Raw genomic sequence first — 15,895 nt, forward strand, 5'->3', positions numbered from 1 at the left:
GCGCTGAAACCTGAAAAATGGCCTGGGCAGGAAAGGGGAAAATTGCCCGGTATGGAAATGGTTAAAGTAACGCAGCCCCATAACAGAAAAAATAGCCTGGGCAGGAAGGGGGGTAAAACCTCTGCAGGGTGAGGGGTTAAAACGGGACAGTATAGTGATGTATTTTGTGCATTCCTACAAGAAATGTGGAGAGGAAACTGTATTTAGCACACTAGGTTATATTTATGAAAACAGACACACATAGAGGTTTATTCAACCTGGGACTGGACAGTGAGGGAGAAGCAGTACAGTGATGATCTTATTTCTCGGTCACTTTGCTCTCTTCTACTACCAGCATGCTCCTTGTGCTGTTTCTTCCTTTCCCAGTCTGAGCTCTGCTGTATAGGGACATCAAGAAGGTGGTAAAAAGTAATATTTAGGTATTAATGATTACAGAGCTGCCTGAAATTCAGATTTAGGAGGTACGTGATAACTAATATACTAGCAAATGATGCATGGTTTTTATTTTTATCAGCTTAGTGTAACCTATAAATAAACATTTTATATACATTTTAAGAATGCTTCACTAAACAAAATAATCACATCAAACCGCAGTTGATGCCAATGGCTACATTCACTATCAAAAGTCAATATGTGGCAGTTGAAGGATGGATAGAAGCCAGGATGGAGATAGGTCCTTGCATCAACTGCCATTTGTGAAGGCTCATGTCGCTTCTCATCAACTGCCACTGAAATCTATCACCAATACCTCTAAATGAAATAAAATTCAGCAAACCTACCCATATGGAAGAAAAATATTATTGAAGTATATTTAAAAAATATTCTTCCCATATATATTGACATATATCTGAAATACTACAATATTTAAATATAAATATATATATATATATATATATATATATATATATATATATATATATACATACATACACATACACACACACAGACACTGCATGTTGAAATGCATTTTTTATATATTACAAAATGTATGAAAAATATTTTTTTTTAAATATATTTTTTAAATATATTCTTCAGATTTTTTTAACATCATCATTTCAACATATATTTTACATATATTTGTAAATGCATTCCAAAAATGTAGATTTATATTTTTAAAGACCTACAGCATATTTGTGTATTTTTAAAAATATTCATATATTTTGTAATAAAAACGCATTTCAATATACAATGTATGTGTGTGTTGTGTGTGTGTGTATATATATACATATATATATATATATGTATATATATATATATTGAATATGGCCAAAATTGTAGTACTTCAAATATATGTCAATATATTTGGGATGAATATTTTTTTAAAATATATTTCAAATATATTTTTCTTCCATGTGGGTATTCATTGTCTTTTCTTATTTTCCCCTGAACAGAATCTAAAATGGAAAAACGTGGGATCATCGGACTGTGTATTAGCATTATTTTCATTCTTTTGGTGATTTGTGGTTTTGTAATCGTTACAAAGAAAATTCTTTCAAGTAAGTATGGATTCCAGGGCCAGAAAGAATTACATATGGGTAAGGTGATTGGGTTTAGGGTGACTTGTGTATTTTAAATGGAAATTCTAATAGTTTTGAGTGACAATATTTTTTAACTCGTTCTATAAAATCTTGCAAACAAACAGTTATAAGGGATGTAGCCAAGATGCAAGATTCCCAAAGCATTATGAGTTTTATATACAGGTAAACTGTTTGCCTTCTGACTATTTCTATTGGATAGAAACTTCAGACTGAACAGAGCAGGCAGAGTGCGGGTTAAGGGGGAATGAGTCACTGCTCCAAAGCTGACCATAGAAGGAATGAAATTCAGCTGGCCCAGCACGGAGTGGCCGAATTTCGATCAGTGTGTGGCTGCCCGTTTAACAGAAGTTGATTGCTAGATCAACTTCTGTCGAAGGGACACGCTGAAAACATGTTAATCAGTGGCTGATCAGTGTATTCTGACAGTGCTGGGGTCCTGCTGTCAGCATACATTGTCCTGACGGGGTGGGGAAGGGGGATTCCTCAATTCACCTTTGCATGAAAAACAAACAAACAAAACTACTCATCTATGGCCAGCTTAACTCAGCAAATGAAATAAGGATAGCCTGGAAAATGTGAAAAGGAGTCTAGAGCTCCACCTGCTGGGTAATAGGAAAATAAACTATCCATGTGTTATGTTTCATTTAAATACAAAAATGAATTATACAAAACCGCTCAAGCTATATTTTTGGCAAATATTTCAGAGTATTTTCATGAAGCAATACTAACCTCTAATATGAAATTGTAGGGCATGGTAGGATAGTCCGAAATACGTCTAGAGCAGTGGTTCTCAACCTTCCTAATGCCGCGACCCTTTAATACAGTTCCTCATGTTGTGGTGACCCCCAACCATAAAATTATTTTCGTTGCTACTTCATAACTGTAATTTTGCAGTGGGAGGAATAGTGCCACATCATTGGTGTCAGTGAGAGGAGTAGTGCCTCATCACTGATGTCAGTGGGAGGAATAGTGTCCCATCGTTGGTATCAGTGGGAGGAATAGTGCCCCATCGTTGGTATCAGTGGGAGGAATAGTGCCCCATCATTGGTGTCAGTGTGGGAGGAATAGTGCCCCATCATTGGTATCAGTGGGAGGAATAGTGCCCCATCATTGGTGTCAGTGTGGGAGGAATAGTGCCCCATCATTGGTGTCAGTGTGGGAGGAATAGTGCCCCATCATTGGTGTCAGTGTGGGAGGAATAGTGCCCCATCATTGGTGTCAGTGGGAGGAATAGTGTCCCATCGTTGGTATCAGTGGGAGGAATAGTGTCCCATCGTTGGTATCAGTGGGAGGAATAGTGTCCCATCGTTGGTATCAGTGAGAGGAATAGTGCCCCATCATTGGTATCAGTGGGAGGAATAGTGTCCCATCGTTGGTATCAGTGGGAGGAATAGTGTCCCATCGTTGGTATCAGTGGGAGGAATAGTGTCCCATCGTTGGTATCAGTGGGAGGAATAGTGTCCCATCGTTGGTATCAGTGGGAGGAATAGTGTCCCATCGTTGGTATCAGTGGGAGGAATAGTGTCCCATCGTTGGTATCAGTGGGAGGAATAGTGTCCCATCGTTGGTATCAGTGGGAGGAATAGTGTCCCATTATTGGTGTCAGTGGGAGGAATAGTGCCCCATCATTGGTATCAGTGGGAGGAATAGTGCCCCATCATTGGTATCAGTGGGAGGAATAGTGCCCCATCATTGGTATCAGTGGGAGGAATAGTGCCCCATCATTGGTATTAGTAGAAGGAATAGTGCCCCATCATTGGTATCAGTGGGAGGAATAGTGCCCCATTGTCAGTGTGGGAGGAATAGTGCCCCATCATTGGTGTCAGTGTGGGAGGAATAGTGCCCCATCATTGGTGTCAGTGTGGGAGGAATAGTGCCCCATCATTGGTGTCAGTGGGGGAGAATAGTGCCCCATCATTGATACTAGTGTGGGGGGGAATTGTACCCCATCATTGGTGTCAGTGGGGGGGATAGTGCCCCATCGTTGGTATCAGTGGGAGGAATAGTGCCCCATCGTTGGTATCAGTGGGAGGAATAGTGCCCCATCGTTGGTATCAGTGGGAGGAATAGTGCCCCATCATTGGTGTCAGTGTGGGAGGAATAGTGCCCCATCATTGGTATCAGTGGGAGGAATAGTGCCCCATCATTGGTGTCAGTGTGGGAGGAATAGTGCCCCATCATTGGTGTCAGTGTGGGAGGAATAGTGCCCCATCATTGGTGTCAGTGTGGGAGGAATAGTGCCCCATCATTGGTATCAGTGGGAGGAATAGTGTCCCATCGTTGGTATCAGTGGAGGAATAGTGTCCCATCGTTGGTATCAGTGAGAGGAATAGTGCCCCATCATTGGTATCAGTGGGAGGAATAGTGTCCCATCGTTGGTATCAGTGGGAGGAATAGTGTCCCATCGTTGGTATCAGTGGGAGGAATAGTGTCCCATCGTTGGTATCAGTGGGAGGAATAGTGTCCCATCGTTGGTATCAGTGGGAGGAATAGTGTCCCATCGTTGGTATCAGTGGGAGGAATAGTGTCCCATCGTTGGTATCAGTGGGAGGAATAGTGTCCCATCGTTGGTATCAGTGGGAGGAATAGTGTCCCATCGTTGGTATCAGTGGGAGGAATAGTGTCCCATTATTGGTGTCAGTGGGAGGAATAGTGCCCCATCATTGGTATCAGTGGGAGGAATAGTGCCCCATCATTGGTATCAGTGGGAGGAATAGTGCCCCATCATTGGTATCAGTGGGAGGAATAGTGCCCCATCATTGGTATTAGTAGAAGGAATAGTGCCCCATCATTGGTATCAGTGGGAGGAATAGTGCCCCATTGTCAGTGTGGGAGGAATAGTGCCCCATCATTGGTGTCAGTGTGGGAGGAATAGTGCCCCATCATTGGTGTCAGTGTGGGAGGAATAGTGCCCCATCATTGGTGTCAGTGGGGGAGAATAGTGCCCCATCATTGATACTAGTGTGGGGGGGAATTGTACCCCATCATTGGTGTCAGTGGGGGGGATAGTGCCCCATCGTTGGTGTCAGTGAGGGGAGGAACAGTGCCCCATCGTTGGTGTCAGTGGGGGGAGGAATAGTTCCCCATCGTTGGTGTCAGTGGGGGGGGGGAGGAAATAGTGCCCCATCATTGGTGCCAGTGGGAGGAATAGTGCCCCATCATTGGTATTAATGACACCAATGATGGGGCACTATTCCTCCCACTGACACCAATGATACTTACCTTGCTGACTCCTGCTCCAGCCTGGGTTCGCTCCCTCCCTCTCCCATCTACAGCCAGCATACCTGGCTGCAGCAGCACCATCTGCACACTACAGACGCTTACCTATTAGCTGTCTTCCTTCTCCGACCGCTCCCTTGCTCGATCTTCTTTGCGCTTCGCGCTGCTGCTCGGCTCCTCCTCTCCAAGCTCCACCTCCTCACCGGTGATTGGCCGCCTGTGTGCCTCTCCTGAGCTACAGTTCCGGCGGCCAATCACTGGTGAGGAAGCGGAGCTGTTGAGTGATCCCGGGGATGTGGCCAGATGACAGGGGCGGCATGTCATCCCGCCCACACATCGCGGTCCAGGGAAATGTGGGCGTATCTGCATGTGGGCGGACCCACCTGGAGACTGATAGAGGAGCGGTGTCTCGGTTCCTAAGACCATCGGAAATATGTGTTTTCCGATGGTCTTAGGAGACCCCTGTGAAAGGGTTGTTCGACACCCAAAGGGGTCGCGACCCACAGGTTGAGAACCGCTGGTCCAGAGCAACACCACGAGGGATAAAAAAAACTGAGAAGTTCTGTCTCAACTGGTGCCATTGACCATAGCAACCAATTATCTTCTATCTTTCACTTTTGTCCACACAGCTTAGAAAGGTAAATTTTAAAGCCAGTTGGCTGCTCTTGAAGTGTTACTAAACCCACAACAGTAAAATCAGTCTGTATATGCAGTAAAGCATGCTTGTTATACTCATTGCTAAACCTAAGGGGTTAATCCTCTGTATTATGTAATAAGGTTGTTTGATCCTGTCTTCTCTGATCCTCCCCTTCTTTCTATGCCCCCCTTTTATCTCCTTATAAGGCATATCTTGTGGAGAAACTCTGCACATGCTCAGTGTGGTGTGTATTGCTAGAGAGGGTTTTTATTCACAGCTGTCACAGCAGAAATCGCACTGTGATACCGCACTTTGAAACCGCATTAGATTTGCGCGACATCAGGGTGGTAAAGGAATATTTTTGTTGCAATTTATGACTGGCACACAGATGTACTTAAACTTTAAGCTCACCATATGTGTAAGGGACCCTTACTTTTTAATATATTTATAAACAATACAGGGTCTGGGATTATAAATCCCATTTCAGTCTTTGCAGATGACACCAAGCTGTGCCGTGGAATAACGTTCTTACAGGATGTCTCCAGCTTACAAGCCGACCTCAATGCACTGATCAGAGGCGTCCCTAGGATTGGTGTCACCCGGTGCGGTAACACTTGGTGACACTCCCTCCGATGATCCCTGCAGAATGGATCGGATCTGCGGATTGAGCATAATGGATCGGACTCCGATTCATTATACTCAATCCGCAGATCTGATCCATCCTGCAGGGATCATTGGCTTTCTTTACAACTTACCTTTTCTTGGAGCGGGTCCGGTGTAGTGGCAACATGTGTCTCCTATGTAGATATGTCCCCCCTGAAACAACTGCACATGTCCCGGTTTCAGGCACAATTAATCGATGATAGATCTACTGTATCCGACCATGTACCTTTGGTGAAGTAACCCCTTCCATGCCAATTTGCTTCAGAGGGGACATATTACTATTATTATACAGGACTTATATAGCACCAACAGTTTGCTCAGCACTTTACAATATGGAGGGAGACAGTACAGCAACAATACAGTTCAATACAAGAGGGATTAGAGGGCCCTGCTACTTGGAGCTTACAATCTAGGAGACATATCTACATAGGAGACACATCTTGCCGCTACCAGGACCCCCCCATGTCACTCCCCCCCATGTCACTGTCCTCCCCACATGTGTCTGTACTCCCCATGTCACTCCCCCCCATGTAACTGTCCTCTCTAGATCACAAGCTTAATAATGGCAGCAATGCCAATCTGCGGTTTCTAAGCGAGCAAAATCCTCTCTTGTATTAACAGAGATATAGACTCCAGAGAGAGAGATATCATTTCCCCCGGTACAAATCATTAGTAATACCTCATCTGGAATATGCAGTTCAGTTTTGGGCACCAATTCACAAAAAGAACATTGGGGAACTGGAGAAAGTACAGAGAAGGGCAACCAAACTGATAAGAGGCATGGAGGAGATCAGCTATGAGGAAAGATTAGAGGAACTGAATTTATTCTCTCTTGAGAAGAGGAGATTAAGGAGGATATGATCTCCATGTATAATACATAAGGGGGGATATGATCTCCATGTATAATACATAAGGGGGGGATATGATCTCCATGTATAAATACAGAAGGGGGATATGATCTCCATGTATAATACATAAGGGGGATATGATCTCCATGTATAATACATAAGGGGGGATATGATCTCCATGTATAATACATAAGGGGGGATATGATCTCCATGTACAATACATAAGGGGGGATATGATCTCCATGTATAATACATAAGGGGGATATGATCTCCATGTATAATACATAAGGGGGATATGATCACCATGTATAATACATAAGGGGGGACATGATCTCCATGTATAATACATAAGGGGGGATATGATCACCATGTATAATACATATGGGGGGGATATGATCACCATGTATAATACATATGGGGGGGATATGATCTCCATGTACAATACATAAGGGGGGATATGATCTCCATGTATAATACATAAGGGGGGATATGATCTCCATGTATAATACGTAAGGGGGATATGATCTCTATGTATAATATATAAGGGGGATAGGATCTCCATGTATAATACATATGGGGGGGGATATGATCTCCATGTATAATACATATGGGGGGGATATGATCTCCATGTATAATACATATGGGGGGGATATGATCTCCATGTATAATACATAAGGGGGATATGATCTCCATGTATAATACATAAGGGGGGATATGATCTCCATGTATAATACATAAGGGGGGATATGATCTCCATGTATAATACATAAGGGGGGATATGATCTCCATGTATAATACATAAGAGGGGATATGATCTCCATGTATAATACATAAGGGGGGATATGATCACCATGTATAATACATAAGGGGGGATATGATCTCCATGTATAATACATAAGGGGGGATATGATCTCCATGTATAATACATAAGGGGGGATATGATCACCATGTATAATACATAAGGGGGGATATGATCTCCATGTATAATACATAAGGGGGATATGATCCCCATGTATAATACATAAGGGGGGATATGATCACCATGTATAATACATATGGGGGGGATATGATCTCCATGTATAATACATATGGGGGGGATATGATCACCATGTATAATACATATGGGGGGGATATGATCACCATGTATAATACATATGGGGGGGATATGATCTCCATGTATAATACATAAGAGGGGATATGATCTCCATGTATAATACATAAGAGGGGATATGATCTCCATGTATAATACATAAGGGGGGATATGATCACCATGTATAATACATAAGGGGGGATATGATCTCCATGTATAATACATAAGGGGGATATGATCTCCATGTATAATACATAAGGGGGGATATGATCACCATGTATAATACATATGGGGGGGATATGATCTCCATGTATAATACATAAGGGGGATATGATCACCATGTATAATACATATGGGGGGGATATGATCACCATGTATAATACATATGGGGGGGATATGATCTCCATGTATAATACATAAGAGGGGATATGATCTCCATGTATAATACATAAGGGGGGATATGATCTCCATGTATAATACATAAGGGGGGATATGATCTCCATGTATAATACATAAGGGGGGATATGATCTCCATGTATAATACATAAGGGGGATATGATCACCATGTATAATACATAAGGGGGATATGATCTCCATGTATAATACATAAGGGGGGATATGATCTCCATGTATAATACATAAGGGGGGGATGTGATCTCCATGTATAATACATAAGGGGGGATATGATCTCCATGTATAATACATAAGGGGGGATATGATCTCCATGTATAAATACATCAGTGGTTCATATAGTGAACTCGGTGTAGAGCTATTGACCCTGAGGTCATCACAGAGGACAAGGGGGCACTCTTTACATCTGGAGGAAAATAAATGTAATCTCCAAACACAGAAAGGTTTCTTCACAGTAAGAGCTGTGAAAACGTGGAATAGACTCCCTTAAGAGTTGGTTCTGGCCAGCTCAGTGGATTGCTTTAAAAAAGTCCTGGATTGTTTCTTAGATACACAGAATCAGGGGCGGACTGACCATTTGGAAACTCGGACATTGCCCGAGGGCCCGGGGTCAGTAGAGGGCCCCATGAGATACCCCTGGTACCTTTTTCATAGGCTTTTTTGAGTTTGGGCAAGGACACAGGGGCCCCATGATCCCCTATTGCCCGGGGGCCCCAAGAGTTGTCAGTCCACCCCTGCACAGAATATAACTGGATACTAACATTTATAGGTAAAGTTGATCCAGGGAATATCCGATTGCCTCTCGGGGGATCAGGAAGGAATTTTTTTCCCTGCAGGAGCAAATTGGATCATGTTTTGCTGGGTTTTTTGCCTTCCTCTGGATCAACTGTGGGTATAGGATTATAACTTTTTTTTATGGTTGAACTGGATGGACTTTTGTCTTTTTTCAGCCAAACTAACTATGTAACTATGTGTAGCGAAAACACATTTTACAAGCATAAAGTTACAGAAGGAGAGGAAAATGATTGCAAATGATGACCTTGTTTCTTCTCTCCTTTATAGGACGTGGAGAGCCTGGAAAAATAGAAGTGGAGATGGAGGAAAGCAGCAGTTGACTATCCCTGCTACTTATTCCACTTTTATACTGTTTTATATGTTTATATTTGCAAGCAAAAATATGTTTTTGTTCAAACTTCCAAAACAAAAAAGAAAACTGCTATTGGGTATAGAGTGCTGTCACCTAGAGGTGCACAAACATGGAGCCGACTGCAAATTCCTACTGCTGCTTCTGAATGCCCAACTCTCCTGATGGGTAAAGCTTCAACACTTCCAGACAGTGCAGAAGATTCTTGAAGCTTTCTGCCATGGGGTCAGAGCAGGGCGGGGTCAAGGGGTGGGCTAGAGGGGAAGCTGCCCCGGGTACTGTAGTTTCATGTGAGGTTGGGGGGGGGCACTAGGAAATTGGGGGAAGGGATTTGTGTTGGGAGGGGGGGGGGCAGCAGGGGGTAAGAATGGTTCTAGAAGGGAACATTTGCGTGTGTGTGCTAAGAGTGATTTTTTGGGGGATTTGTGTTGGGGGAAGAGGAATTGTACTAAGAGGGGGTTGTGCTAGAAAAGGTGATATGGTAGAGGGGGGAAGGGATTGGAGCTAGGGAGGGAAATTTTATTTTGGGTGATATCATGCTGGTAGGGAGGATTGGGGAAGGGGGGGGGGTATGTGCTAGGATGGGGAATTGGGGGAGTACAATTTGTGCTAGGGGAGATGGGGGGGCAGGGATTTGTGCTGGGAGGGGGATTTCAGTTGGGGATCGATATATACTGGGAGGAGGGGCAATTTATGCTTAGGGGGTAAGCATGCAGATTATTTATTTATTTATTTCAGGTACTTATATAGCGCCATCAATTTACACAGCACTTTACATATATATTGTACATTCACATCAGTCCCTAACCCTCAAGGGGTGTACAACCTAAGGTCCCTAACTCCCATTCATATATACACATTAGTGCTCAACTTTTTTTTTGAGGGGTGGGAGATTTTTGCTGACACATAATGCTTATACATCTTTGGGGGGGGGGGGATCTGACTTGTTCATCCTGGGCTCTAAATGACCTTGTCCCGGAACTCGGGCAGAGAAAGCTTCAGTATAAGAAGAGCCAGAGCTTTGCCCATCAGCATAGTCAGGCTTTCATGCACGATGATTTTCAGGCTGCTGCACATGTGTGCACCTCTAGGTGTCTGCACTTTACACCTGCAGTAGTTTTATTTTTTTTAATTAAAATTAACAACCTACCAAATTTTCATTAAATGTGTTTAAACGAACAAATTAGAAAGAAATGGTTAACTTATTCATATTAAAATGCACGTCAAGCCAATATATATTTATACTAGTATTATTATTATTATTATTATTATTATTATTATTATTATTAATAATATTATTATTATTATTTTGTTCATATATAGTATTTCTATACTTTTGATGCAGGCTGTTTTTGTAGCAATTTGTTAATAATGCTGTTCCCTGCCTGTAAACCCTTGATGCTTGGCTTTTATGGAGTATGAATAAAGTCTGTTGGAATGTTTATATCCCCGAGTGCAGTCATCTGCCTTTTTCTCTGCACCGTGTTTCCCGGCTGCGAACTGGACCGGCACCTTGTGGTGTGTAATTGGATTTGACTGCAACTACTCAGCCCTAGTGGCCTTCACCTGGAGAAGTGTGTCTTTGTGTTTACATGTATCTAAGCTAGCTTCTGATCCCTAGACAAGGATTTACATGTTAATATAGATACATTGATACAAGCGTTGTGTGTCTGTAAAGGGGCGAGTTCATGTGAAGGGGATAGCCATAGCAGAGTACCTTGTGGAAAACCATGCCAAAGTATCTCAGTGTGCTCAGGGGAACCATTCCCATGTCCAGACCTGGGTTAGAGAGTACATGTGGCAGCCAGGACTAACCACCCCACTATTACTCAACATCATTGAACTCAATATCCAGGGGTGTAAGCACAGATCATGGGGAACTGTAGCAAAAATGTAATGGGGCCCCCAAGTACCTCTCTTTGGGGCACCTATCAGTTTCAACTCTCAATCGCTTCTTGGCCTTTTGGCTAAGATCAAGTGTAGTATCTGTTCTTATCAGTGTCCAGTAGGGGTGCTCTGCCATTATTCTTGCATTTAGGCGAGGATGGTTGGCTGTATAGTACCCCTGCTGGTATGATGGGGGCTTTGAAGGTTAGTAGTGGCTGGAAGAGAAACCGAGGTGCCCACAGGCTGTTGGGGCCCGGGAGTAATTCCCCCAGAAAAACTGGAGGGGCCCAGTTCCTCCTGATTTGAATGGGTCTACCTTGTCTAGCCAGGGGCCGGGGAGGCAGAGAGTCCATGGAGCAGTGCCTCCTCAGAGTGGTCGCTTCAGGGTGCTCTTAGTAACACTTGGGGGTGGGATCCCAACTGTAAAAAGTGCACATGGTCACTGTTCCAAACACTTTTTCTGCACTGCGCCTTTTAGGGCTAGGCCTTTTGAATAAGAGGGACACAAAGAGGAAATAGATGAGGCCCACAACCATTGAGAGGGAAGTGGAGGGACCTGCACACAAAGAAAGGAAGCAATGGGGCCCAAAACCCCAAAAAAAGGGAAGAATAATGGTCTGCACTTACAGTGAAGAAACGGTGGGGACCCGAACCCACAGAAAAGGAATGGTAGGAGCCCCCAACCTGCATGCATGTGATCAGCATGAAAACCAGGCAGAGATAGCATAAGGCAGAATGGCCATAGGCAGGGGGGCAGCTTTCCCTCACATTCTTTTAATTCACAAATTGCTGCATTGCTTGATTGTCTGTACTGACATAGCCCACTCCATCAGACCCCAACTGAGGTTCATCTTCCCTTTTCAAATGACAGTCAGGTGTGACTAATTGCACTATCATATAGCTGGGGGTTGGCAACCCTTCAATCGTGATCTGCCTGTCAATTGCAGGTTCGTTGATGTGTAGTCCCTTCCCTACCAACCTCTGGAACTTGGACAGGAGGGGAGGCGGGGTCAGTTTTTACGGATACCAATCCCCTTACCTCCTGCAGCCACTGAAAGCTGCCTCTCCTCTTCTCCCTCTCATTGGCATTCAGAGCCTGCAGGAGGAAAGAGGATCAATACCATTAAATGACGTCCCTGCTGCCCCTCCTGTCACTGTTCCTAATCTTCTCTATCTTCAGCTGCTAAGCCCCCTCATGTGTTCCCTGTGCCCACCCCTCCCTTGGCGGCTCTGCCTGCTTCCCTCCTCTCCCACCTGCTGCAGGGAATGTTTCAGGATGGAGAGTGGGGGAAGGGGCCAGTAAATATGTAATATACCAGCACCTTCTTTTCCTGAATGATCACAGTGAGCAATCGGTACAGATTGCTCCAGTATCTACTCATAACTGAAGCATAGCAAACTGTATTTACTATGCTTCTGTTTCTGAATGAACAGGAAACCACTAAGCACAGAGCACTTCTTATTCATTCATTGTCCAGTGAGGCTGAGGCTGCAGAGAAAGGGACTGGGGAATCTCTGACTTCAGTCCCTTTCTCTGTCCTAAAAGTGAGACATCAGGGTTCTGATCTGAGCTGATATTTCACCAAAGACCCCCAACAGGGCTCCCAAAAATGTTTAAAAAAATTATATTGTAAAAAAATATAATTGTTAAAAATAATACAATAAAAGTAAGATAATAAAAAAAATTAAAATGAAAAAACCACTCTCCTAAAAAATTAAATACAATTCCCCACAGCACTACCAACACCTTCACCCCCAAAGATGTACAAAAAATCAAAAAACAGAAAATGCTGTACAATAAACCCTCACAAGCTATGTGCAGTCCAAAACCCACAAGTCCAATCTTTAAATCAACTTCTTCTTGTGTTCAAAATTCCTCCGTTAATATACCTCAAAAAGAAAAAATATTCACATAGTGCATTATCCTTTTATATATATCCAAATAAATAGTGACTTTATTCAAGTGTATACCCAATCACATTAAATCAGTGAAAAAGCGATCAAAGTGAAAAAAACTGTGAAGCCAAAAATAATGAAAAACCACGTGAATGTGAATCACTCTTCAGTGCTTATATCCAACCAGCACTGTGACACTTCTAAATAAGGAATGCATACCCTTACCAATATTCAAAAAAAAGAAAGCTTTTTCATATATCTTTCCCAAAGGAAGGTGGGAGACAGTCCTCCTATTGGTCTTTACTCCATATAATATGAAGGCAGACTATATGGAGTAAAGACCAATAGGAGGACTGTCTCCCACCTTCCTTTGGGAAAGATATATGAAAAAGCTTTCTTTTTTTTGAATATTGGTAAGGGTATGCATTCCTTATTTAGAAGTGTCACAGTTCTGGTTGGATATAAGCACTGAAGAGTGATTCACATTCACGTGGTTTTTCATTATTTTTGGCTTCACAGTTTTTTTCACTTTGATCGCTTTTTCACTGATTTAATGTGATTGGGTATACACTTGAATAAAGTCACTATTTATTTGGATATATATAAAAGGATAATGCACTATGTGAATATTTTTTCTTTTTGAGGTATATTAACGGAGGAATTTTGAACACAAGAAGAAGTTGATTTAAAGATTGGACTTGTGGGTTTTGGACTGCACATAGCTTGTGAGGGTTTATTGTACAGCATTTTCTGTTTTTTAATAAAAAAAAATTACTGACATAGCTGCCCTACTGACACCAATCTGTCCTGCTGACACTGTTCATTGCTCCACTGACACCATTCACTGCTTTACCGAAACCGTCCTCTGCCCTGCTGACATTATCTACTGCTCAACTTACAACACATTTGCTCTACTAACACCATCCACTGCCCTACTGACACATCCTCTGTCCTACTGACACCATACTCTGCTCTACTGACACTGCCCACACACCTTCCACTGTCCTACTGACACAATCCTCTGCTCTACTAACACCATCCACTGCCCCACTGACACATCCTCTGTCCTACTGACACCATACTCTGCTCTACTGACACTGCCCACACACCATCCACTGTCCTACTGACACCATCCTCTGCTCTACTAACACCATCCACTGCCCCACTGACACATCCTCTGCCCTACTGACACCATCCTCTGCTCTACTGACACTGCCCACACACCGTCCACTGTCCTACTGACACCATCCTCTGCTCTACTGACACTGCCCACACACCGTCCACTGTCCTACTGACACCATCCTCTGCTCTACTGACACTGCCCACACACCGTCCACTGTCCTACTGACACATCCTCTGTCCTACTGACACCGTCCACACACCATCCACTGTCCTACTGACACCATTCTCTGCCCTACTGACACTGTCCACACACTGTCCACTGCCCTATTGACACATCCTCTGTCCTACTGACACCGCCCACTCACCGTCCACTGTCCTACTGACACATCCTCTGCCCTACTGACACTGCCCACACACCGTCCACTGTCCTACTGACACATCCTCTGTCCTACTGACACCGTCCACACACCGTCCACTGTCCTACTGACACATCCTCTGCCCTACTGACACTGCCCACACACCGTCCACTGTCCTACTGACACATCCTCTGTCCTACTGACACTGCCCACACACCGTCCACTGTCCTACTGACACCATCCTCTGCCCTACTGACACCATCCTCTGCTCTACTGACACTGCCCACACACCGTCCACTGTCCTACTGACACCATCCTCTGCTCTACTGACACTGCCCACACACCGTCCACTGTCCTACTGACACCATCCTCTGCTCTACTAACACCATCCACTGCCCCACTGACACATCCTCTGCCCTACTGACACCATCCTCTGCTCTACTGACACTGCCCACACACCGTCCACTGTCCTACTGACACATCCTCTGCCCTACTGACACTGCCCACACACCGTCCACTGTCCTACTGACACATCCTCTGTCCTACTGACACCGCCCACACACCGTCCACTGTCCTACTGACACATCCTCTGTCCTACTGACACTGCCCACACACCGTCCACTGTCCTACTGACACATCTTCTGTCCTACTGACACTGCCCACAGCTCTACTGACTGACAATATCCACTTTTAAGTTAGTGTAAGTTTATATTTTTACAGTGACATTTGATTTATTATATTTTTCTCAGTTTTCCTTACTATTTAGTTAGGCCTTGCAGGTTAATTTCTTATAAAAAATAAGAGTGCTGAACCCTGGAGATCTTTGATCCCGTTCATGTTGTTCAAGTAGGCTTACTGACAAGCCTCATTTTTTTTGACAACCTGAAATTTGACAGAAACGTTTAAAAACTAAGGCTGACCATACATTGTACCATTCTCCTAGTCAAATCCCTTTACATTTACCTTCAACTCTGTAGTGTAATGGCCTGCTTGATTGCAAACAAATTGAAAGTGTTTAGTTTTGACCTCATATTAGAGACCAGATATAGTGAATGCAGGGTCCGGGGAGACCGGATATAGTGAA

At 43.6% G+C, this 15,895-nt stretch overlaps 1 protein-coding gene, 1 long non-coding RNA gene and 1 pseudogene across 5 annotated transcripts in view; 2 read left to right on the top strand and 1 right to left on the bottom strand.

Annotated features, from left to right (window-relative positions):
- LOC149437518 (zinc-alpha-2-glycoprotein-like) overlaps positions 1 to 9,835 on the top strand; it is a 64,038-nt gene extending 54,203 nt beyond the window's left edge. For all 3 annotated transcript variants that reach the window (XM_089660859.1, XM_089660858.1, XM_089660860.1), the window contains exons 5-6: positions 1,392 to 1,496; positions 9,469 to 9,835. In XM_089660859.1, coding sequence (XP_089516985.1) covers positions 1,392 to 1,496; positions 9,469 to 9,521 — 158 coding nt within the window. In that variant the 3' untranslated portion in view covers positions 9,522 to 9,835. The remainder of the gene's footprint in view (positions 1 to 1,391; positions 1,497 to 9,468) is intronic.
- LOC149437517 (uncharacterized) overlaps positions 1 to 15,895 on the bottom strand; it is a 114,974-nt gene that overhangs the window by 65,986 nt on the left and 33,093 nt on the right. The gene's annotated exons all lie outside the window — the stretch shown is intronic.
- On the top strand, positions 11,498 to 11,618 carry LOC149437520 (U2 spliceosomal RNA; annotated as a pseudogene).

This window comes from Staurois parvus, unplaced genomic scaffold (genome assembly GCF_062004578.1).
Source record: "Staurois parvus isolate SC_StPar_1 unplaced genomic scaffold, SC_StPar_1.0 ptg001284l, whole genome shotgun sequence".
NCBI classification, from domain to species: Eukaryota; Metazoa; Chordata; class Amphibia; order Anura; family Ranidae; genus Staurois; species Staurois parvus.